Below are 22,849 nucleotides of genomic sequence, written 5' to 3' on the forward strand. Positions count from 1 at the left end.
TTTCCACCGTGTGCTTTGTTTCCACAGTAGCTGCATTTATGAATATGCTTATCAGACGCTTCATATTTTTGCTGCCTTTTCAATTGTGTAATTCGGTTTTGTTCAGCTCTTTGGAACTGTTGCTTTTATCTGTGCACTGCGCCAGTTCACGTGAGCCACTCGGTGTACTTGCATCGAAGGTTCCCAGCTGTGCTGGTGCCATCTCGTGCTATGTCCATGGCTGTATTTAATGTTACCTTAGTCCTGGCACTTAAAACTTTCTCTCGCAGTTTCGCTGAGTTTGTGTCAAACACCACCCTGACCATCTCATCTTCCTCTCCATAAGCACAGTCCTTCACCCGTGAATATTTACCCGTGGCAGTTTGCTATTGGATTGCCGCTGACGGACGGCCTTATATGGGCAGGCACTAAATTACAAACGCCAGCGGCAGCCTGTCTATGAACTTAATTTAAAGTGTAGGTTTACATCGTGCTTTGTTTCCGAATTAGCAGAACTCACGAATATGGTTGTATATGTCACTCGCTCGCTTCTTATTGTTTCGCTGCCTTCTCAATTATATAATGCATGTTTTCTTGAGCGCTTTTTTGAGGTCTTCCTGGTTTTCTATGTACTGCGTGATTACGTGGGAGGCGTGATGATGTCACACGAAACTCCGCCCCCACGGCATTGAAGCTCATCTCCATTATAGTAAATGGAGAAAAACTGCTTCCAGTTATGACCATTACGCGTAGAATTTCGATATAAAACCTGCCCAACTTTTGTAATTTCAGCCTTCCACCCACACGGGAAGTTGGAGAATTAGTGATGAGTCAGTGAGTGAGTGAGTGAGTGAGTCAGTGAGTGAGTGAGTAAGGGCTTTGCCTTTTATTAGTATAGATTATGTAATGATTATCTAATATATAAAGTAGAGTCGATGTGTGTTCAAGCAGAGTTGATGCGTGTATGTATGTTTGTTTGTCCGCCATACAAATCTGCAGCGGGTGTCCGATCGGCACAAAACTGGGCAGGAGGATCCTTTGTGACCAGGAGAAGGTCATGGGGTATGTTTGGTTTGGAAAAATGTTCGTTGTGAACCGCAGGGCACCTTTTCACCGACACAACCTTCGGCACACGTCCCGTACTTATCGATAAGAAGGCCGCACATTCCAACAGACGTTCACCACAGCACCATCTAGCAGCAGCTTTGGTCTCTGTGCGTCACTCTTTAACCATGTTTCTTTAAATTGCCAACAGATGGCGGAGGAGTCCAAGTATAACTGCTTTGATCGGATGAAGAGGAACTGCCGTATGGATGTAAAACGTGAACAACCCAGTCCACATGACCGGCTGACACACCCGTGTTTCCGCACGACACACTCTCACACGCACTGATAGTGCTGTATTTCATTCGCCAATGTCCGTTATATGCAATCACGTTTGAATGGAGACTCGCCTTAAAAAGATAGCATCCTACCCCCACCATTTCTCCCAGTACGGTTTCAGTGCTACTCTTTGTCACTGGCTTTCCGTATTTGTAGTGCTGTTTGCTCCCTTTCCAACTGACAGTATGATTTCAGTGTTGCTCTTTCTGACTAACTGCTATTTGTTTGCTTTCCGACATACTGTAAAGAACATAAATTCATCTCACTGTGGTGCTTATTCCGTACGTGATACCATGTAACACATTATAATTGTCCTGCTTTTCGCTAATATACCAATGCCAACAAAAAAAAGATGTAGAATTGGAAGGTCCACTTCAGATGCCACAAGGAAGTCTATTTCAACCCGTCTCAAACACCACACCACACAGAATCCAGAGAGCAGGAACTTACAATAAAATGTCATTCAGAAAACTGTTTGTTCTATTTCTATGTTCTGTTTCTTTAATTTTGGAAATTCACCGGTTATAGATTCCCAGGCAACGCTGGGTACTCCTGCTAGTATAAGATAAAATCTAAAACAAAGAACACTACCTTTTAAGCTCTTAAATGAAAACAGCATTTGGCAAGTAAGCACGGAACTTTATCTAGTTGTAGCTCTCTCTAAGTGGTATAACAATTCTTTTATTGTAATAAACTGCATATTTTATATAATAAAGCACAAAAACAGTAGTAGGGAATTATTACTTTAAAAGACACACACACACAAACACATACACACAGGTAGTCTTTTGCTCTGTCAGTAACATTTTTGCTGCTGAACAACAAAAATGGGAAAGTAGTGCCGCCTCCTCCAACTCTGTTCCCATTTGTTTTGCAGAAAAAATATTTTTAATTCTTCATTTTTAAAATCAACATTACATGATAACCCCAAAGTTTAGGGCATTTACGTAAAGGTCACTTTTGCTTTTAAAATAGTAAATCCAGGTCTATCCAATGAAGTGGAAAAATAAGCCTCATAAAGAGTACCACCAGACTAATATTGGGCATTTCAATCTCAAAAACAAAATTAAGCTTCAAAATATAGTTAACATAAATGAAGCAAAGAAAAAATTAATAAACCAATGTTTGCTCAGTTAAATTTTGTCACTATGTCACAAGTTAAACATAATAAAAAACAACTATCTAAATGCTAAGGACATGGCAATCCTATGTTACTGTATAAAAACATGCATACAAAAACATTACGGCAACATAAAAAGCAGTAGTCACAACTGGGATGTCAAAAGAACTTGTGCCATTCATTTGGTTTTAAGCCACACTGATGTTCATTCATTTGCCTCTAAAATGTATCAACTGTAGTGAAAGCACACGTCATATATTTGAAAGGAACATAAGTGAGCATGATGAATTCTACAAGTTAGAGGTCCACTCAATACTCTACTTCACAATACACAGACGAAGCACAAAAAAAAAAAGGTCTGTCATACAAGACACTTTGAAAATTGCACAACAAAGGGTTTATTAGAGGAGTTCTGAACTAATGGATTAATGCAACACTGACAAGGTTAATTTCACACAGGAAATTAAAGTTTGGGCAAATGCAAAAAATAATAAAATAAATAAAAGGAGGGACAGAGTTGAAAAATTACAAAGTTCTAGGATTTTGTGACATTTGAAAATTGAATCAATTTGACTCATCTGTTACTCTTTAGTTTAACCGGTTAATGATGCAAATATAAACCGAATAATATCACATATTAAAAACCTAACAGACTGATGCTCTGACAAATCAGGTTTTAAAAAGCATGCCGTTACAAAAACACATTTAAAGAATTTTCTTGAATTAAAATATCCTGTAAATTATCTTAGGATTTACTAACAGATCATCCTTTATAAACCATATGCTGAAACTCCCTCTAGATTATAAAATTGCCGCATTTGTGGTCACACTGGGGGGTATCCCTATGTCCATCACACATTAAAATTCAAGCACTGCATTTTATTTTGATATTTCTGAATGCCAATACTAGATTACAGTAATCCCTCGCTATATCACGCTTCAACTTTCGCGGCTTCACTCTATTTTATATGTAAGCATATCTAAATATATAACGCGGATTTTTCGCTGCTTCGCGAGTTTATGCGAACAATTTACTTCTGGTACGTTTCCTCAGTTGGTTTGCCTAGTTGATTTCATACAAGGGATGCTATTGGCGGATGGCTGAGAAACTACCCAATCAGAGCACGCAGTTAAGTTCCTGTGTGCTGATTGGCTCAGTGATGGAGCGCCGAATTCGATTCCGCTGCATTAACCAGGAAGTCACGTCTCGCTCATTCAGCATCAATGTGTTTCGCTGTGTAAAGAGTTAACTGTTGTGTTTATCAGTGCATAGTCAAGCCCTTCATTATGGCTCCAAAACGATCTGCTCCTGCTACTGCTTCAGGAGCTGTGCCCAGGCGCCAATGGAAGATGCTAACGATTGCCAAAAAGGTAAAAGTTTTGGATATGTTGAAGTAAGGGACAACTACGCTGCTACAGGACGCCATTACGGCATCAATGAGTCCACGATTCTTTTTATTTAAAAAGGAGGAAAAGAATACAAGATTTACGGCTGCAGTGTCCTTTAACCAGGGCGAAAAACGAGTTTTACATGGATGTAATAGGGCAGTAGTCCGGATGGAATCTGCTTTAGGGAATTGGATTGAAGACTGCTGAAAGAACAACAACTGCGGTGCTACACAGTCGCCTGAAGGGGCTCCTTTAGAAGAGCCGTAATGCTCTCCTTTGCTGTGCAGTAAAATTAAACTCATCATTATCTGACAAGTTGTCGTGTGATTGTTGGTGAGTACCCATAACTAATTTTCTACATACTTAGTACATGTACGTACATTTATTGTAACTGTACACACATTTTATAAAATTTTTCTTGCACTGTGGGTATTTATTGCCGGTGGCCTATCTTAATGGCTGTAACATATGTGATATCAGAGACGCTCTACAGTATCTTTAAAGCAGTGTTTCTCAAATAGTGGGGCCCCCTCCGTCAAGGGGGGCACGTTTGACCTCGGGGAACATGCTTTTTTATTTTTCTTTTACATTTTTTTTGAATTTAGAATGCACATTAAATCTTTTCTGCTACATTTAATAAAGCTATTCTTTGTTGTAAATTGGTCCATATTTCTTTCTTTTTTTATTCTCTTATACGTTAATAAGGATACAGTGTTATGCAGAGGTGTACTTATAACAATTTTATAGACAAATTATACTATTTATAGTCGCGCGGGGGCACAAGATGTTTTCTTCTTCCTAGGGGGGGCATGACAGAAAATAATTGAGAAGCACTGCTTTAAAGTAACTTTTTGGTTTTATGTACAGCATTTACATGTTGTAGATTTTTCACTTATTTTTATATTACCTAATCAATTACAATATGTTTAAAACTGTATTATGTATTAAATAAAACTCCTCAATGATATACGATACATATGTTTGTCAGTAGTATATAAACAGTGTGTTTACATACATAATTTAAACGAATCTTACCTAATAACTAAGAGAATATAAAGGGTTTATGCTGTATAACTGTGCAGGGAATATTTATAAACAGTGTGGGAGAGTTTATAAGGGCTTAAAATATATAAAAATAACCATACAAACATATGGTTTCTACTTCACGGATTTTCACCTATCGCGAGGGGTTCTGGAACGCAACCCCCGCAATCGAGGAGGGATTACTGTACTTAAATGACAGTTGGGTAATTTCTTAATGGGTACACCAGTATTTTAAAGCAGCTGTTACTACTGTGGCAGTGTGACACTGTGGTTAAGGCTTTGGACTTTAAAACCCTGAGGTTGTGGGTTTAAATCTCACTACTGACATGGGTGCCCATGAGTGGGACACTTCCATTGTCTGTGCTCCGATTGGAAATACAAAAGCATTGGACCTGTTGTATCTCAAATGTTGCAATTACCTTGGCCAAAGATGTCAGCCAATTAACATATATACTGTAAATACTAATGCATTTACTTAAGTTCTATTACAGAAAAAGCCACAATATTGTTCACTTTAATAAGAAGGTACTTTTAATAAAAAGTGGTTGAATGATATTTCTCTTTTTGCCATGGTATCAAAAGGTATTGAGTATTGTGAAATTTCACTTGTATTGCTATCAAATGCTAAAATTCTGGTATTGTGGCATCCCTAGTCACAACCAATCTGCTCCTTCTCCTTTACACTCTATTATATCAGTTTTGTTTGGTAAATTATTCTTTTAAACACTAAATTAAATGTAGATCCCTAAAGAAGAAATGAGCAACACAAAATCAATGACAAATTGGAAATTACCAGAGATCTGTGATAAGGGACACAAAGTGTACTCCTTCCCAAAATATTACATTGGGTTTAAGGTTTGGCTGAATCAGTTAGTGCATCTCCGATACCAACTTACAAAGTTGTTTGTTCTGCCATTCCAATGCCTGTACTGTTTTAGTCATATTACTTACACACCCAAGCTTTTCTTAACATAAAAACAAAAAAAAAATTCTTATTTAGCCCAGGGGCTACGAAGCTATGGTCTTGTCAATATTCAAATAAAGATTGTATGTACAACCAATCTTTTTTAACTGATCACTTTTGAAAGCTCTGTCCATTTATGTTCTACTCCATATTTGTATCTCCCATTAACACTTTGCTTCCTTCTTCTCTATAGTATATTCCTGGGCTCGGTTTACTACCCCCTGGCCACTGATACATTCAATTTTTATTTGCATGTGCAGTTTTAATTTATACTGCGATGATGGCTTTTGTTTCACTGATACTGTACTATAATGCTGTTTGCCGTGCAAGAAATCGGATGGCGCATAGGATGTTAGTATTGCTGAATTAAATAAGAGCATGAATTCAGTGTCACAGTTGCTAAACAGATTTTGACTACATTAGAGCACTCAAAATTTGAAAAATCCCATAACTAAATTTTGCTGAATGTTTCATTCTCAAGCTAGGCAACAGTCCTCAGTGAAAAACACTGGAAAGATTGGATTTCTGCAACAAAGTTCACTTTGAAGAAAAAAAAAAAAATTAAGGCCACAGCTGCTACAGTTAAAGGTCACCACTCTATTCATGCACTACAGCATAATCAAATTAAAGCTGAAGGTTCCGGCAGTAAGGAAAATTAAATAAATGGCAGCATCCTATTCCAAGTTTCTGAGCTGCTACATTATATCATAGTTAGAACATCTAAGCTCCAAGAGACAAACTGCCACTGTAAAAGAATGTCCTCAATCACACAAGTATTAACAGAAACAAATACATCCCACTAAAACAATAGTAGCCAACATATGACAAAAAACACAATGGTCAATAAGGATTGTAAAAATGTGACCAAAATAAAAAAAAAGTGTTAACATAAAGCTGAATACCCACCTTCTCAAAGACATGAGACGGAGTCATGAGGCAGAAGCGGACATTCTGGATAACAGAGTCGGTGTGGCGCCAACGGCGACGATCATGTCTCAGCCAAGACTGTACTGCCTCATACAATTCAATCTCAGGGAAACGGCTCAGCTGGTCACTGTCCAGGTATGCCATCAACTTCTCGTAAGTCAAGTAGGATAAGAAGTCTGGTCTTGACATAAGAGGCACAAAGTTCTCCAGTAGGAAGCTATCCAGCTGCTCTCGAACACCCTCTATGTTTACACTGAAGTCATCCAACAGACGCATTATTTCAGCACAGTTATCCAAACATATTTTTGCAAGCAGGAAAGAGCAGCTGAACTCTACAACCTGAGTCAACTGTACATACATAGCAGCCTGCAGAATCTCATGTACTGTTGTCATGCTTAATTCAATCGTGCCATAGTACATGAACTGTAAAACATGGCTAAAGCCAGTAGCAGTCAGTCCTTTGAGGTGTATTTTGTCCTGGTCCCGTTCCCGCATGTCTGCTGTGAACATAATGCGGAAATAGTCACTCTGTGTGGCCAAAAGGGCTTTATGGGCTTGGAAATGGTGGTCCTCAATGACCAGTGTAACATCCAAAAGAAGCCTTTCCTCATATAGTGCCCTGAAGCCAGAGGAGACACTGGTATCATGAAGTGATGAATTATACACTTCCACGTCCCCTGCCATTAATGACCTGGATAGAGGAAAAAGAAAATATATATTTTTGTTGAATAAAAAATAGGAGCACACAAAATATCATAGATGCCAATCATCATAAAGATGGAGAACTCACCCCACACATACATACAATACCAAAGAAATAAACACTTATTAAATACTTCTTAAAGTTACAGTCACAAGCATACAAATAATTTAATCATTAAATTCATTTTCTATACAGGAGATTCTAATTATGCATCATGTCTGTATCTTGAGAAAATAAAAAGTTCAATATTGATTGTATAAATAATTCATAACATACACTTAAGCTATTTTAGCAATTAACATCCAACAGATATTTTTATATTGATCTTGTAGTGCCTTCTCTTTTAGGTAGCTCACTGTCACCACACAAGTTGGAATTCATGCGACTTTCCCAGCCTTGATGTTTTATATGTTCCCCTGTAGTTGGCAGTAAAGCTGTTCATTTCAATGATGGGAATGCCAGCTTATACTGCTGCTGACTGAGCACTATATCATATCCTGGTTGATGCAAACAGTTGGCACAGTTACTATATATATATACAGTGGTGTGAAAAACTATTTGCCCCCTTCCTGATTTCTTATACTTTTGCATGTTTGTCACACAAAATGTTTCTGATCATCAAACACATTTAACCATTAGTCAAATATAACACAAGTAAACACAAAATGCAGTTTTTAAATGATGGTTTTTATTAATTATTTAGGGAGAAAAAAAAGCGTTTGCGATAACTTGCAATTTTGGCCCACTCATCTTTGCAGAATTGTTGTAATTCAGCTTTATTTGAGGGTTTTCTAGCATGAACCGCCTTTTTAAGGTCATGCCATAGCATCTCAATTGGATTCAGGTCAGGACTTTGACTAGGCCACTCCAAAGTCTTCATTTTGTTTTTCTTCAGCCATTCAAAGGTGGATTTGCTGGTGTGTTTTGGGTCATTGTCCTGTTGCAGCACCCAAGATCGCTTCAGCTTGAGTTGACGAACAGATGGCCGGACATTCTCCTTCAGGATTTTTTGGTAGACAGTAGAATTCATGGTTCCATATATCACAGCAAGCCTTCCAGGTCCTGAAGCAGCAAAACAACCCCAGACCATCACACTACCACCACCATGTTTTACTGTTGGTATGATGTTCTTTTTCTGAAATGCTGTGTTCCTTTTACGCCAGATGTAACGGGACATTTGCCTTCCAAAAAGTTCAACTTTTGTCTCATCAGTCCACAAGGTATTTTCCCAAATGTCTTGGCAATCATTGAGATGTTTCTTAGCAAAACTGAGACGAGCCCTAATGTTCTTTTTGCTTAACAGTGGTTTGCGTCTTGAAAATCTTTCATGCAGGTCGTTTTTGCCCAGTCTCTTTCTTATGGTGGAGTCGTGAACACAGACCTTAATTGAGGCAAGTGAGGCCTGCAGTTCTTTAGACGTTGTCCTGGGGTCTTTTGTGACCTCTCGGATGAGTCGTCTCTGCGCTCTTGGGGTAATTTTGGTCGGCCGGCCACTCCTGGGAAGGTTCACCACTCTTCCATGTTTTTGCCATTTGTGGATAATGGCTCTCACTGTGGTTCGCTGGAGTCCCAAAGCTTTAGAAATGGCTTTATAACCTTTACCAGACTGATAGATCTCAAATACTTCTGTTCTCATTTGTTCCTGAATTTCTTTGGATCTTGGCATGATGTCTAGCTTTTGAGGTGCTTTTGGTCCACTTCTCTGTGTCAGGCAGCTCCTATTTAAGTGATTTCTTGATTGAAACAGGTGTGGCAGTAATCAGGCCTGGGGGTGGCTATGGAAATTTAACTCAGGTGTGATACACCACAGTTAGGTTATTTTTAACAAGGGGGCAATTACTTTTTCACACAGGGCCATGTAGGTTTGGATTTTTTTCTCCCTAAATAATAAAAACCATCATTTAAAAACTGCATTTTGTGTTTACTTGTGTTATATTTGACTAATGGTTAAATGTGTTTGATGATCAGAAACATTTTGTGTGACAAACATGCAAAAGAATAAGAAATCAGGAAGGGGGCAAATAGTTTTTCACACCACTGTATTTGTATATCTGCACTACTAGTCAAAAGTTAGAACACCCCAATTTCTCCAGTCTTATTGAAATTTAAGAGGTTCATTGAATAATCTAAAATGGTACAAAAGGAAGCAGTAAACTGCTAGAGGTTAAAAAAAATGTTTAGCCTACCACAAACTGAGAAAGAATGCAATTTTCAGAGTAATAAAAAATATAATTTTAGGGAACAAGCAATGGGGTAACAACTTACTGCTTTTCTGCAGAAATGGAAGTTAATTAGGCATTGAAAGCTGAAGCAAACAACACATATGGGTGTCCTATTTACTAACTAACTCTGTCTGTATAAAAGTACAGTTGGAACACACAGTGTTGCTACAACCACTGAAGCATAATTTTTACAAATTCGTACAGTATATTATAGCTATCATTATGATGAGAAAAAAGGCTGTTAACAAAGGAAGACAGAAGACCATTCTAACCCTTACAAGTTTGGGTCTCTCCTTTAGAGAAATTGTAACAAAAGCCATGGTGTCAGTGAGTAGTTCCTACAACATCAAAAGGAACTTGGAAACTGGAGAAAACAGCTAAGAACAGGTCTAGCTGACCAACAATCACAACAGAATGAGAAGACAAATTTTGGAAATTAGGAGCTTAAGTCAACAGCTTGTGTGATAGACACCTTAAAAGACAGCAGCTTAACAGATTTGTATTGCCCATATTTCCATTTGTTCATTTCTTCTATGCTTTAAATTCAGAGTACATTGAGGCTAGCAGTGGTTCCTGACCCAAGAAAGCCTTTTGTTCTTATTTTGCACTTATAGCAATGGCTTTCTTACTGCAACTTAACCTGCAGCTGGAAGTCTTCTCTTGACAGTTAAAAGTCACACTTCCGTAACTTGTACCACTGTCTTAATGTGTATAACTTTGAAAATCACTTTATTTTTCAGCATCTGATAACTTAACTTTTAACCTCTGACAATTTACCACTTACTTTTGTACCATTTCAGATTATTTGCTGGACTTGAACTACTTTAATTTCAATGAGAACTTGAAAATTAGGTGTGTTTAAAACTATAGTAGTAGTATATTATATATTATATATATTATTATTATTATAATAATATTATATATATAATAATTATATACCACTTTCCTGCACCTTCGGAAGTATTCAGATTTCTTCACTTTAGCATTTTATGTTGCAGCCTTATGCTTAAATCATTTGAATTATTTTTTCCTCCATATTAGGATGCACTAAAACCCAAAAAAGGCAAAGAATAAACAGGATTTTACAAATTTCTGCAAATTTATCTGCTGTAGATACATACAATGCTAGTGTGTGTGAGGTCCTCCAGGTAAACTGGTCAGTTTCACTTTGGATGCTCAGTCAAATGTGACTGAGAGAGGAAGCACTGGGCAAGAGTGGTTGAGACACAAAGATACATAGGAAAGGCATGGGATGAATGTCGAGAGTTGCCTTAAAACACAGGAAGTATTCATAAGAATATAAATGATGTTTTCACAGGAGGTAAGGAGGTCCCATCTACCACTGGTGGTAATCAAAAGCAGACAGGAAGCAAACAAGAAACCTCAAAATGACAGTCTATGAAGCAGGCTTTATGGGAATGCAATCGTGAGAGGAAGCAATAACCAAGAGAGGTTGAGGTACACAAGGATACTGAAGAAAAAAAAAAATAGCTAACATTAGTGTTAAAAAAAAAAAATTACATTGACACCAATATTCAGAGCCTTTGTTATGACACTTTAAATTTGGCTCATATGCATCCCATTTGATTGATCTTCACAGTGATGTTTCTGTGCCTTGACTGGAGTCATCCTATGGTCCAACTGATCAACTGATTGCAAATGACTAGGAAAGGCAAACACATAATAAGGTCCCACAGTTGACAATGTACATTAGAGCAAATACCAAGCCATAAGTTTGCAGGAATTACCTGCAGAGATTAGAGACTTGGTTGCGTCAAGGTACAAATCAGGGGAAGGCAATAAAAAAACAAAAAAATATATATATATGAAGCACTGAACATCCCCAAGAGCACAGCGGCTTCCATAATTCTTAAATGTAATAAGTCTAGAACAACCACAACTCTTATTAATAGGGCTGGGCGTTTAATCGAAAAGTAATTGAAATCGACATTCAGAACCTATAATCGATCACATTTTTCCCAGGTCAATTATTTCGATTACTTTCCCTTTAAAAACACTACCCGTGTGGAGTCACGTGACCCAGCTCCATTACATTACGTTATTCCGCCGACATGTCGAGCATGGAGAGCTTAAACACTGGCACAACTGAGCAACAAGAGCAGCTTGTACCAAAGAAAAACGCAGTCTACGTTATTTGGACACATTTTGGCTTCAGTAAGGATGACATCGAACAAAATGAAGTCAGATGTAGATACTGTAGAAAAACAGTTTTGACGCCCAAAGGTAACACCACCAATTTGTTTCAACACTTGAAGCACAATCACGTTACTGAATATGAACAGTGCATGGCTCAAAAAAAAACAAAAAGAGACTGACAAGCGCCCAGCAACAAGTGCCTCCGCAAAGCAGATGTCAATAACACAAGCGTTCACAAATGCCACACAGCATGAGAAGAGTTCAAGAAGATGGAAAGAAATAACTGACGCTATTTGTTATTACATCGCAAAGGATATGACTCCCTTGGCTACAGTGGAGCGAAGCAGGTTTAAACACCTCTTAAAACTTTTGACAAAAGATACACTGTGCCATCGCGATCACATTTTTCTAAAACCGTGCTGCCAGACATGTACAAGACATGTTGTAAAAATTTAGCTGCTGAACTGAAAAATGTTCAACACTTTGCAGCCACATCTGATCTCTGGTCAAGTAGGACGATGGACCCATTCTTGAGCCTTACTTTGCACTACATTGACGACAACTGGAAGCTGCTCCAGAGATGCCTTGAGACGGCATATTTTCCAGCCGATCACACTGCAGATATGATTGCACAAGGTCTGAAAGATATGCTTTCTGAATGGGACCTCGCGGAAGAAAAACTTTCAGCCATTACGACAGACAACGGTGCTAATCTTGTCAAAGCTGCTGCGCTTAATGGATGGTTACGGCAGCAGTGTTTTGGACACCGACTACACCTTGCAATTGGTAAGTACACGTCAGCTTAATTAAATATAATAGCATTGGGATGTTATCAAATTGGGCATATCTGGTGTTTACTATATTCTGGCTACGCTAAATTTGTTCATAAAGCACCTTTATAAATGTTACAATCTGCTTGATATTACAGTGTTACAATGTTAAGTTCACATTACAATGTAACAGAACACTACATCATTAAAGTAAAAAATCATTGTGTTGTAAAAATGTGTTGTTAATCTGATATTATTTAAGAAATATAAGAGGCTCATTAATTTTGGTAGTTAAAGCTTCAGGTATAAATAAAATATTGTCAATAATAATAAAAAAATTATTAATTTTGTGTGTTTCAGAAAATGGATTGAAAGATCAACGTGTGACACGTGCAGTGAGGGTGTGCAAAAACATAGTCAGTGCTTTTTCCTATAGCTGGAAAAAAAGAAGGCATTAATGAAGGTGCAACAAGAACTGAACCTGCCACAACACAAGCTAAAAACAGCATGCGTTACCAGATGGGGATCGATGAAAATGATGATTGCAAGAGTCCTCGAACAAAGGAAAGCTATTACACAGATCCTTTCTGAAGACAAAAAATCCAGGCACCTTGTTCCATCGTGGGCTGACCTGGATGTCTTAGAGGCTGTCAGCAAGGCTCTTTCCCCCTTGATGGAGTTCACAGATGCCCTATCAGGGGAAGAGTATGTGACCATTTCATTTGTAAAGCCTGTACTGCACATCCTCAATTCACGAGTGCTTGCAGAAGAGGAAGATGATGTGGAGCTGACTAAAACTATCAAAACCAGCATCCTCAGGTACCTTAAGGAGAAGTACTCAGATCCTATCACAGAAGAGCTACTGGACACAGCCAGTTTTGTTGACCCATATTTAAAGCTACCTACATTTCTGCTCACAATGTCCCCACCATTCAGGAGAAAGTGAAAACAGAGATGGAGAAGATGTCAGAAGCTGAAGTCTGCAGAGAAAGTCAGATTACAGAGACTGCAGAACCAACAACTTCATCAGCAGTAGCAAAAAAGCAAAAGAGGTCATTTTCATTAGGAAGCTTTTTTAAAGGGAGTGAGGCAACACCTTCAGCTACACTCACTATGTCACTTCAGCAATCGCTAGAAGCAGAGATGAGCAGCTATTTGGTGTCCCCCATGCTGGATAGTGAGGCAAATCCACTGGACTGATGGAGGAAGCATCATGTACACTTTCCCACTCTAAGTAAGTTGGCAAAAATGTATCTCTGCATACCAGCTACTAGCTCCCCATCAGACCGGGTTTTCAGTTCGGACGGAAATATTGTTACATGCCTCAGGTCCTGCCTGAAACCTGAAAAGGTTAACATGCTCGTGTTTCTTAGTAAGAACTAAATTCATGTTCATATAGTGACATGACAAGATCGCTAAGATCACCTCATGCAACAGTGTTTAGAGAGTTCTATTTTCATTACAACAATCTGTTGTTTACATTGATACATTGCACATTAAAATATTTGTTTACAGGATATATAAGAGTTATTTTATTTAGAAGAGATACTGCTTATTTTCTACTTTTAATAAGAAAAACATTGAAAATAATTTATTTTGTTTCCAAAAGTGCAAGTTATTTATTTTTACTTTTTTTATAAGAACAAAGTGACTGTTCATTTTAGGCAATGTGTGCTTTAATTTCAGTTGTTCAACATTGATGTTCAATAAATAATCACTGATAGTAGATAGTGTGTTTCCTTCAATTATTTTAAAATCAAGCAATGCACCCTTCATTCAAAAATCTCTCACTTGTAATATGTGAGCATATTTACTGTACAAAACTTATCAGTGAACTATGAAGGCAAAAAAATAAAAAAAATAAATAAAATAATCATTCATTAATCGTAATCAAGTTAAAATGTTCAATTAATCGAGATTTTGATTTTAGGCCAAATCGCCCAGCCCTACTTCTTAAAGCTGGCTGCCTTGCCAAAATGAGCATTTGGTGGAGAAGGTCCAGAGCCTGATGGTCACTGAGCACCAGAGAACCTGCGTGAAGATGAGAGAAACATTCCAGAAGGATAACCACCACTTTACTATTCCACTAATTTGGGCTTTATGGCTGAATAGCTATGTTCAAGGTATCGTGCTGTGGTAGACTTGCCAGGGTAGACGTAAAATTGAAAGGAACATAATACAAAGTTGTTTGCAAAGAAAACCTGCTCCAGAACGCTGCAGTCCTGACCTGATGCTCAAATGAATTCAGACTGTGAGGATGAATTGAGGCCCAACATCTCCTCAAGTCGGTGTACTGAATACAATGGCTTCTTTGTGTGTCTTCAGTAAAGTGGCAAACAAAAGTTTGGGCAACCTCGCTTAAAAAGTCTGTTACTGTGAGCAGAAGATGAACTGATCACCAAAAGGCATAAAGTTAAACATGACACATTTCTTTTCGGCATGCTATGCAACATTAGTGTATTACATTTGTTGTGTACAAAAGGAAAGGAGCATCATGCAAACATGTGGGCACCCCAAGGTATTTGAGGTAAAACTTTTACCAAGATCTAAGACCTTATTGGATTATTAAGACTATGGCTTTTCAAAGTCATCTTTAGGGAATCCTAGGTGATGCAAATTGCAAAGTTGTATAAATTCACAGACTCCTTAAACCTTGTCCCAAAAATCAGCAGCCATGGGCTCCTCTAAGCAGCTGCCCAGCAGCCCGAAAAATAAAATAACTGATGCACACAAAACAGGAGAAAGCTACAAGAAGACAGTAAAGCATTTTCAGGTAGCAGTTTCCGCAGTTAGTAATGTTGTTTAGAAATAATAGTTAACAGGAATGGTGGAGGTCAAGTTGAGATCTGGAAGACCAAGAAAACTTTCTGAAACAGCAGCTCGTTTTATTACTATAAAGGAAAATGAACCCCAAATCCCTGTTGTCTGATTGCAAAAGACAGTCAGGAACTTTTAGCAGACTCTGGAGTGGTGTTGCACTGTTCTACTGTGCAGTGACACATGAACAAATATGACCTTGATGGTAGAGTCAGCAGAAGAAGTTCTTTCCTGCATCCTAGCCATGAAATTCAGTGTTTGAAGCCTGCAAACAGACTTCTAAACAAGCCTGATAAACTCAAAACAGAACTTCAAGGCCACAGTGTGCAAAGGTATGGTCGTAGGAAAAAAAGGGCGCCGACTTCCAACAACTCTCCAACTATTAATCATGGGGGTGGATTGATTATGCTTTGAGCTTGTGTTGCAGCCAGTGGCAGAGAAACAGGTAATTGGTAGAGGGAAAAATTGATTCAAATAAATACCATCAAAATCTGGAAGCAAACATCACACCATCTGAAAAAAGTTAAAAAGAGGATGGGACCTAGAACAAAATAATGATCTGAAACACACCTCAAAATCTACAATGGAATACCTCAAGAAGTGTGTACTGACCTTTGTGCCATGGCCCTCACAGTCCCCCAACCTAAACTTCATTGAATATTTGTAGATAGATCTCAAAAGAGCAGTGCCTGTAAGGGAGCCCTAGAATATTGTAGAATTAGAAGCCTTTTCCAAGGACAAATTGGCAAAAATATGTAATACGTAAACACATAAGAACTGAAAGACTCTTAGCTGGCTAGAAAAGGTGTTTACAAGTGTGATACTTGCCAAATGGGATCTTACTAAGTACTGACCATGTCAGGCACCCAAATGTTTGTTTCAGACTCTTTTCATATTTTTTGGTATACCTGTGAATGATGGAAATAAAATTATAATCTTGCTTAAAATACAGTCATATGAAAAAGTTTGTTTTTTATCATTGGCTGAGCTTTCAAAGTAGCAACTTCCTTTTAATATATGACATGCCTTATGGAAACAGTAGTATTTCAGCAGTGACATTAAGTTTATTGGATTAACAGAAAATATGCAATATGCATCATAACAACATTAGACAGGTGCATAAATCTGAGCATCCCCAAAAGAGATATTACATCAATACTTAGTTGAGCCTCCTTCTGCAAATATAACAGCCTCTAAACAGATCCTTATCATTTGATGAGTGTCTGGATTCTGGATTGAGGTATTTTTGACCATTCTTCCATACAAAATCTCTCCAGTTCAGTTAAATTTGATGGCTGCTAAGCATGGACAGCCTGTTTCAAATCATCCCACAGATATTCGATGATATTCAAGTCAGGGGACTGCGACGGCCATTCCAGAACATTGTACTTCTCCCGCAGCATGAATGCCTTTTTAGATTTCGAACTGTGTTTGGGTTATTGTCTTGTTGGAATATCCAACCCCTGTGTAACTTCACCTTTGTGACTGATGCTTGAACATTATCCTGAAGAATTTGCTGATATGGAGTTTAATTCATCCGACCCTCAACTTTAACAAGGGCCCCAGTCCCTGAACTAGCCACACAACCCCACAGCATGATGGAACCTCCACCAAATTTGACAGTAGGTATCAGGTGTTTTTCTTGGAATGCAGTGTTCTTCTTCCACCATGCAAATCGCTTCTTATTATGACCAAATAACTCAATTTTTGTCTCATCAGTCCAAAGCACTTTGTTCCAAAATTAATCTGGCTTGTCTAAATGAGCGTTTGCATACAACAAGCGACTCTGTTTGTGGCGTGAGTGAAGAAAGGGCTTTTTTCTCATCACCCTGCCATACAGATGTTCTTTGTGCAAATTGCGCTGAATTGTAGAACGATGTACAGATACACCATCTGCAGCAAGATGTTCTTGTAGGTCTTTGGAGGTGATCTGTGGGTTGTCTGTAACCATTCCCACAATCCTGCGCATATGCTGCTCCTGTATTTTTCTTGGCTTGCCAGGCCTGGGTTTAACAGCAACTGTGCCTGTGGCCTTCCATTTCCTGATTACATTCCTTACAGTTGAAACTGACAGTTTAAACCTCTGAGATAGCTTTTTGTAGCCTTCCCCTAAACCAAGAGACTGAACAATCCTTGTTTTCAGGTCTTTTGAGAGTTGCTTTGAGGATCCCATGCTGTCACTCTTCAGAGGAGAATCAAAGGGAAGCACAACTTGCAATTGACCACCTTAAATACCTTTTCTCATGATTGGACACACCTGTCTATGAAGGTCAAGGCTTAACGAGCTAATCCAACCAATTTGGTGTTTCAAGTAATCAGTACTGAGCAGTTCCATGCATTCAAATCAGCAAAATTACAAGGGTACCCAAATTGTTGCACAGTCAGTTTTTCACATTTGATTTTTTTCATACAATTAAATACTGCTTCACTAAAAATCTTTGTTTAGAAAACACCCCAGTACTCAGATGTTCCTAGGAAATGCAAGACATACCACTGTTATCTTTTTTGTTGAAAGTAAATTATTATGCAGACTGAGAGGGGCTCCCAAACTTTTTCATATGACTAAATGTGTCATCTTTATCTTTATGCCTTTTGGTGATCAGTTCAACTTCTGCTCACTTAACAAGTCACAGAACAAAAATTTTAAGGAAGGGTGCCCAGACTTTTGCATACCACTGCACATAGCAGGAATAATTAAAAGTGTCAGAGACACAGGAGAAATCTATGTAGCCCAACAGTTTCTCTGCCTTCGTATCTCCACACCACTAAAACTTCTCTCTCACTTAAATTGCCCTTTTGACACATGCAGGCAAACCCTGTAATGTACCAGTAAGTTCCCTGGTTGATAATGTATGTGAACAGAGCTGACTCAAAAATCCCAAGAAAGATAATCCAACAATTTCCCATATCAGGATGCACCTCTATAATACTGTAATTCCTTAGATGCCATATACATGTACAAAGACAGAAAACTTCTAGGTAAAGAGCACAACACATTATGGCATTATCATGTTCAGCATGCTAATATATTGGCCACAGTTTTGTAACCAGTGGGTCTACACTCCATTGCTGGACTACTTGCTTTATAAGCAACAACCCAACAGACTCGTGCTTTTCCAAATCAACTCTGGTGCTGGTGTCCATGCACACTTCAGAATTTGTCAAAGAGCTGGATCTATAAAGTAGTAAAGTAGCTCTCTTTTGTTCTCACTCTCTCTGGAATAGCAGGGTCTCACCCATTCCAGGCTGAATACATCTATCCTACTGCTGATCCTCTGGGCCTCTTTCTTTCTGTTCAAGAATGTAACCCTTTTGACATGGGGCTAGGTCATTGGCGGACTACTGCATACCCCAGTAAAGCTAATTTACTGATCTCTAGCTTTACAGGAGAAACTCTTACTCCCGTGAGCTAACAGCTTACTCTGTGCAAATGGAAAATTTACATTTGTGGCACCATTCAAAAGTAAGGGACATATTTTTCCTTGCTGTTCCCTGCCTAATCACGCAGTTATGCAGAACAACCCTGCACTTAGCAGCAGGGGTATTTCTAGTATTTGCAGATATCAGAATGTCTGGCCTCCACCTTATGGTTTAATGGGCACTCTTTACACATACAGAAAATCCAAAGTAAAATATCATTGGCTAAGTACAATTCATCATATTTAAATAAATAAATAAAAGATTAGGACCTCAAGTCTTTAAAGCTGCCCTAACCCCAGTTCCATTGCTTAGTAGTATGGGCATTTTTCACTCTTGCACACCATTTGTTTTGTTGATTATGTTTTTTGATTTCTCTACTGCCGTTAATACTCTCCAGCCATCTCTTTCAATGGGTAAGCTTAGAGATATGCAGGTGGGTAACCCTATGGTGTCCTAGATAATGGACTAAAGACCGTGTTTCTGGTAAGGATGTGGGCAAATCTACAGCACCACAAGGAACAGTCTTGTCTCCTTTTCTCCCCATTCTGTACACTTCTGGACTATAAATATAATGCCTGGTAATGTCACAAGCAGAAACTCTCAGACGACTCTGCACTTATGGAGTTTATCGATAAGGGGGGAAAACACAGAGTATAGGAATCAGGTGGAGAACCTGGTTTCTTGGTTCAAAGAAAACTGCATCTTAACATCATCACCAAGGAACTGGTTATTGACTTTCATCACAGCAAACAGCCTCTATGTCCGGTCAGTATTCAGGGAGCAGAAGTAGAGGTAGTGAACTCCTACAAGTACTTAGGGGCATCAATGAAAGGTTGGACTAGTCTTGGGACACAAAGAATCTATATTAGAAAGGGCAGAGTAGGCTTGTTTCTTACTTTAATGTTGGAAGTGACATCCTTCACAGCTTTTACAACTCTGAGATGACCAGTGCGATTTTCTATTATGTGGTGTGTTGGGCTGGTAACATCACTGCGATAGACGCCCACCAAATCAACAAGTTGATTACTAGTGCAAATTCAGTTATAGGGTTCACTCTGGACCATCACGGAGGTAGTAGCTAATGAGTGAAGTAAAACAAAACCAGTAGCCATTATGAGCAAGGTTGTTCATCCTCTCTCCAGCACACTAACACTAAGTACTATCAGCCAACAAAATTACTCAGGTGAACTGTGTCAATAAACACTCCTTTATGCTGACAGCAATATGCCTGTATAAAGCCTCACAGTGACTGTGACTGACGAGGCAATAGTTTGTTTCTTTTTTTTTTTTAATGATTCTGGTGTGTGTTCAGACAGTGTAAATAATTGCCAATTTATTTAAAGAGCTTTTATAAAAAGAAACATTTCCTTCTAAGGACAAATAGAGTTCTATCCATCTATTTACAGGCCTTAATCCTGTTATACACAACCCAGGATGGGTAACTGTGCCATTCATGAAGTCACTTAAACTGCTTACTACATGTGCAAGTATTTTAAAATAAATTTAAAGCTGTATATGGCTTAAGTACTGGCATGTAAACCATGTAGCTGCTTATTTAGTACTCATCACCCGCAACCTAAGACATTTACCCGGCTTATGATCACCTTGTAAAATGTATGCAAAAAAATTACTAAACAAAAATTGGGAAAAGTGATCATCTTATATTGCTGCATAAACGGTCGTTTCCTGCCTAACCTCCTTCTGTTAGGATAATGAACCATAAAGGCTGTACTGGTTCAAAAAATATATTTTTGCACTTGCAACAACAACAATAATAGAGGCTTGTCTCTGAGTACATATATCCAAGTAGTCTGCATCTCCCTGTCAAACAATGTTCAGCTGCGATTTTGTAAAAACTGAAATTAAACATCAAGACAATGTACGTCTCATGTTAATCCGTCCGATTCTTCTCTCACCCCGTAAATCGTCACACACAAAAAAGGCAAAAGAAAACAAAACATAAGGAATACATAATGACTTTCCCCGACAATCCTGAAGAACATCAAGGTGACAATGGTGTTGACATAACTTGTGTAAAATATTTCATACACAATCTCTTACAAATGTAGGAGTTATCAAACTGTCCGTCTACGCTATGCCCCGAGGGGAATCACGGGGGGTGGGACGGTGGGGGAGTATCACCACATAAATTGATTTTTCACAATATTTACTAGCAAACGTCACTCCGATTTCTGCTTTTACCGCCCACACAGCTATATGATCGATGCTTCTTATGCTCTAATAATCAGGTTTTCAGTTGCAAATGTGTCGCTACATCGCGTACCGAGTTCTCTTTTAGTTTAATGATCATTATACCATTACAGTTTGCAACGCGCGGGAAATATTTCAACGTTACTCGGTACCGATGAGTCTACTTTTCCGCGCAGTTTGTTTTATGAATGGAACGCTGCCGCGATGCCACTAGCAACTAGACACACTTTATTTCATAGGGTAAGATACCTCCTCGTTGCTGGTGCTGCTGCTGAGGCTGCAGCCGACAACTCCTCTTCAGACGGAGCGTTCGTTCTCCCTTTGACATGGATTAACCAAAAGTGTCTGACGTCGCTGGTTGCCTTTTTCATAAGATGAGCCGCCCGTTCACCGACACCAAATGCTACCAAGCGATTTACAAACAACCTGACGATGCCTTCCTAATGCACAGGTGTTTATCTCCTTCTCCCAAAACGGTCACCACAGACGCCATGTTTTCGACTGGACTGACGTCACATCCGGTGTTTTTATTCGCTCGAATGAAAGGGGAATCACCTCAATGGCAGTGAGAGCGCAGCTTACTGTCGCTACATACTGCAAGGCCAGAAATTGGCCTCCTACGGAAAGCCACTTGGCGCAAAACTGTTCTTTTGACGTCACCATTCAGGTACAGTGGTTCACCTAACGCGATGTCCGCGTTTCATCTCATCCTTGTCATACTGTATTAACATTTTTATTATTGGTCCCTGACAGTTCGATTTACTTCTATCGAAATTAGCACCGGTAGGAGCAGTATTGCCTCATTAACCCATTGTCGTGGAATTCCTACTTTCATGTTCAAAGGACATGCAACATGTCACTATTCTGGTATCATCAGCATCATCAACAATAACGTATGAATAATTTAGCAATGAACTTGCACTGAACAGTTTACTGAAGTGGATACTTCACTCTATAGCTGGCGACAACAGGCGACTTCAGCTTGCACTGCATCTGTAAAACAATAGGATTAAGAAGTGTGCTAGACCCTGCTGAGGCTTTTCCACTAGAACCAAGAACCACCATGAGGATGATGAATCAGTTCCAGATATTTCCCATTACAAGCAATAGGTTGTAGGTTCAAATCCTGATACTGATGCTGTGTGACCATGAGGAAGATCACTTCACCTGCCTGTCTTCTAATTTTCAGGATGTTCGGCAGAGTGGTTTGTCATGTGTCAGGCTGAAGTTATGTGTATGTTATGTTTTACTGTTGTTTTTGAATGATTATTTTTCATGTCTTTATGTTACTTCTGTTGATTTCACATGTGATCTTGTAATAGTGTCAGTCAGTCAGTCATTGTCCTACCCGCTATATCCTAACACAGGGTCAAGGGGGTCTGCTGGAGACAATCCCAACCAGCACAGGGCGCAAGGCAGGATCAAACCCTGGGTAGGGTGCCAGCCCACCACAGTTGTAATAGTGTGCATCTCTTTAAACGTAGTTATGTTCCATGTTCTTTGTGGCCATCCTGATGGATGTCACCACTCCAGAGCCCACTCTCATGGTATGTATCCAGAAGGAGAAAGCTCAGGTCAGTTGCAGTATATCTGAGGTAGTACCATACCAGCAGCAAATCAAGACCAGACTACGTAATATGGTACTAAGAAGAGATGATACTCAGGTCTAAGTGTTGTGTCAGTGAAAATCGGAACAAGATCAATGCCAAGGTAGCAGCTATACTGCATGCATTGCAGAAGAAG

At 38.9% G+C, this 22,849-nt stretch overlaps 2 protein-coding genes across 2 annotated transcripts in view; one reads left to right on the forward strand and one right to left on the reverse strand.

The window, feature by feature from the left end:
- The window catches only part of klhl15 (kelch-like family member 15), a 39,046-nt gene extending 17,430 nt beyond the window's left edge, over nucleotides 1-21,616 (reverse strand). The window contains exons 1-2 of the mRNA XM_039745593.1: nucleotides 21,356-21,616; nucleotides 6,786-7,497 (exon numbers count right to left, since the gene is read on the reverse strand). Of these exons, the coding sequence (XP_039601527.1) occupies nucleotides 6,786-7,497; nucleotides 21,356-21,477 (834 nt within the window). The 5' untranslated portion in view covers nucleotides 21,478-21,616. The remainder of the gene's footprint in view (nucleotides 1-6,785; nucleotides 7,498-21,355) is intronic.
- On the forward strand, nucleotides 12,476-13,642 carry LOC120523895 (zinc finger BED domain-containing protein 4-like). The gene is made up of 2 exons (XM_039745594.1): nucleotides 12,476-12,674; nucleotides 13,019-13,642. The coding sequence occupies exon 2, from the start codon at nucleotides 13,116-13,118 to the stop codon at nucleotides 13,602-13,604; it is 489 nt and encodes a 162-aa protein (XP_039601528.1). The 5' UTR covers nucleotides 12,476-12,674; nucleotides 13,019-13,115; the 3' UTR covers nucleotides 13,605-13,642.
- Nucleotides 21,617-22,849: the final 1,233 nt, after the last annotated feature.

The sequence above is a fragment of the Polypterus senegalus genome, chromosome 2, assembly GCF_016835505.1.
Source record: "Polypterus senegalus isolate Bchr_013 chromosome 2, ASM1683550v1, whole genome shotgun sequence".
NCBI lineage: Eukaryota > Metazoa > Chordata > Cladistia > Polypteriformes > Polypteridae > Polypterus > Polypterus senegalus.

Excerpts from the sequence above, each read along its gene's own strand:
- LOC120523895 (XM_039745594.1), top strand. The coding sequence starts at position 13,116 with ATGAAGGTGCAACAAGAACTGAACCTGCCACAACACAAGCTAAAAACA.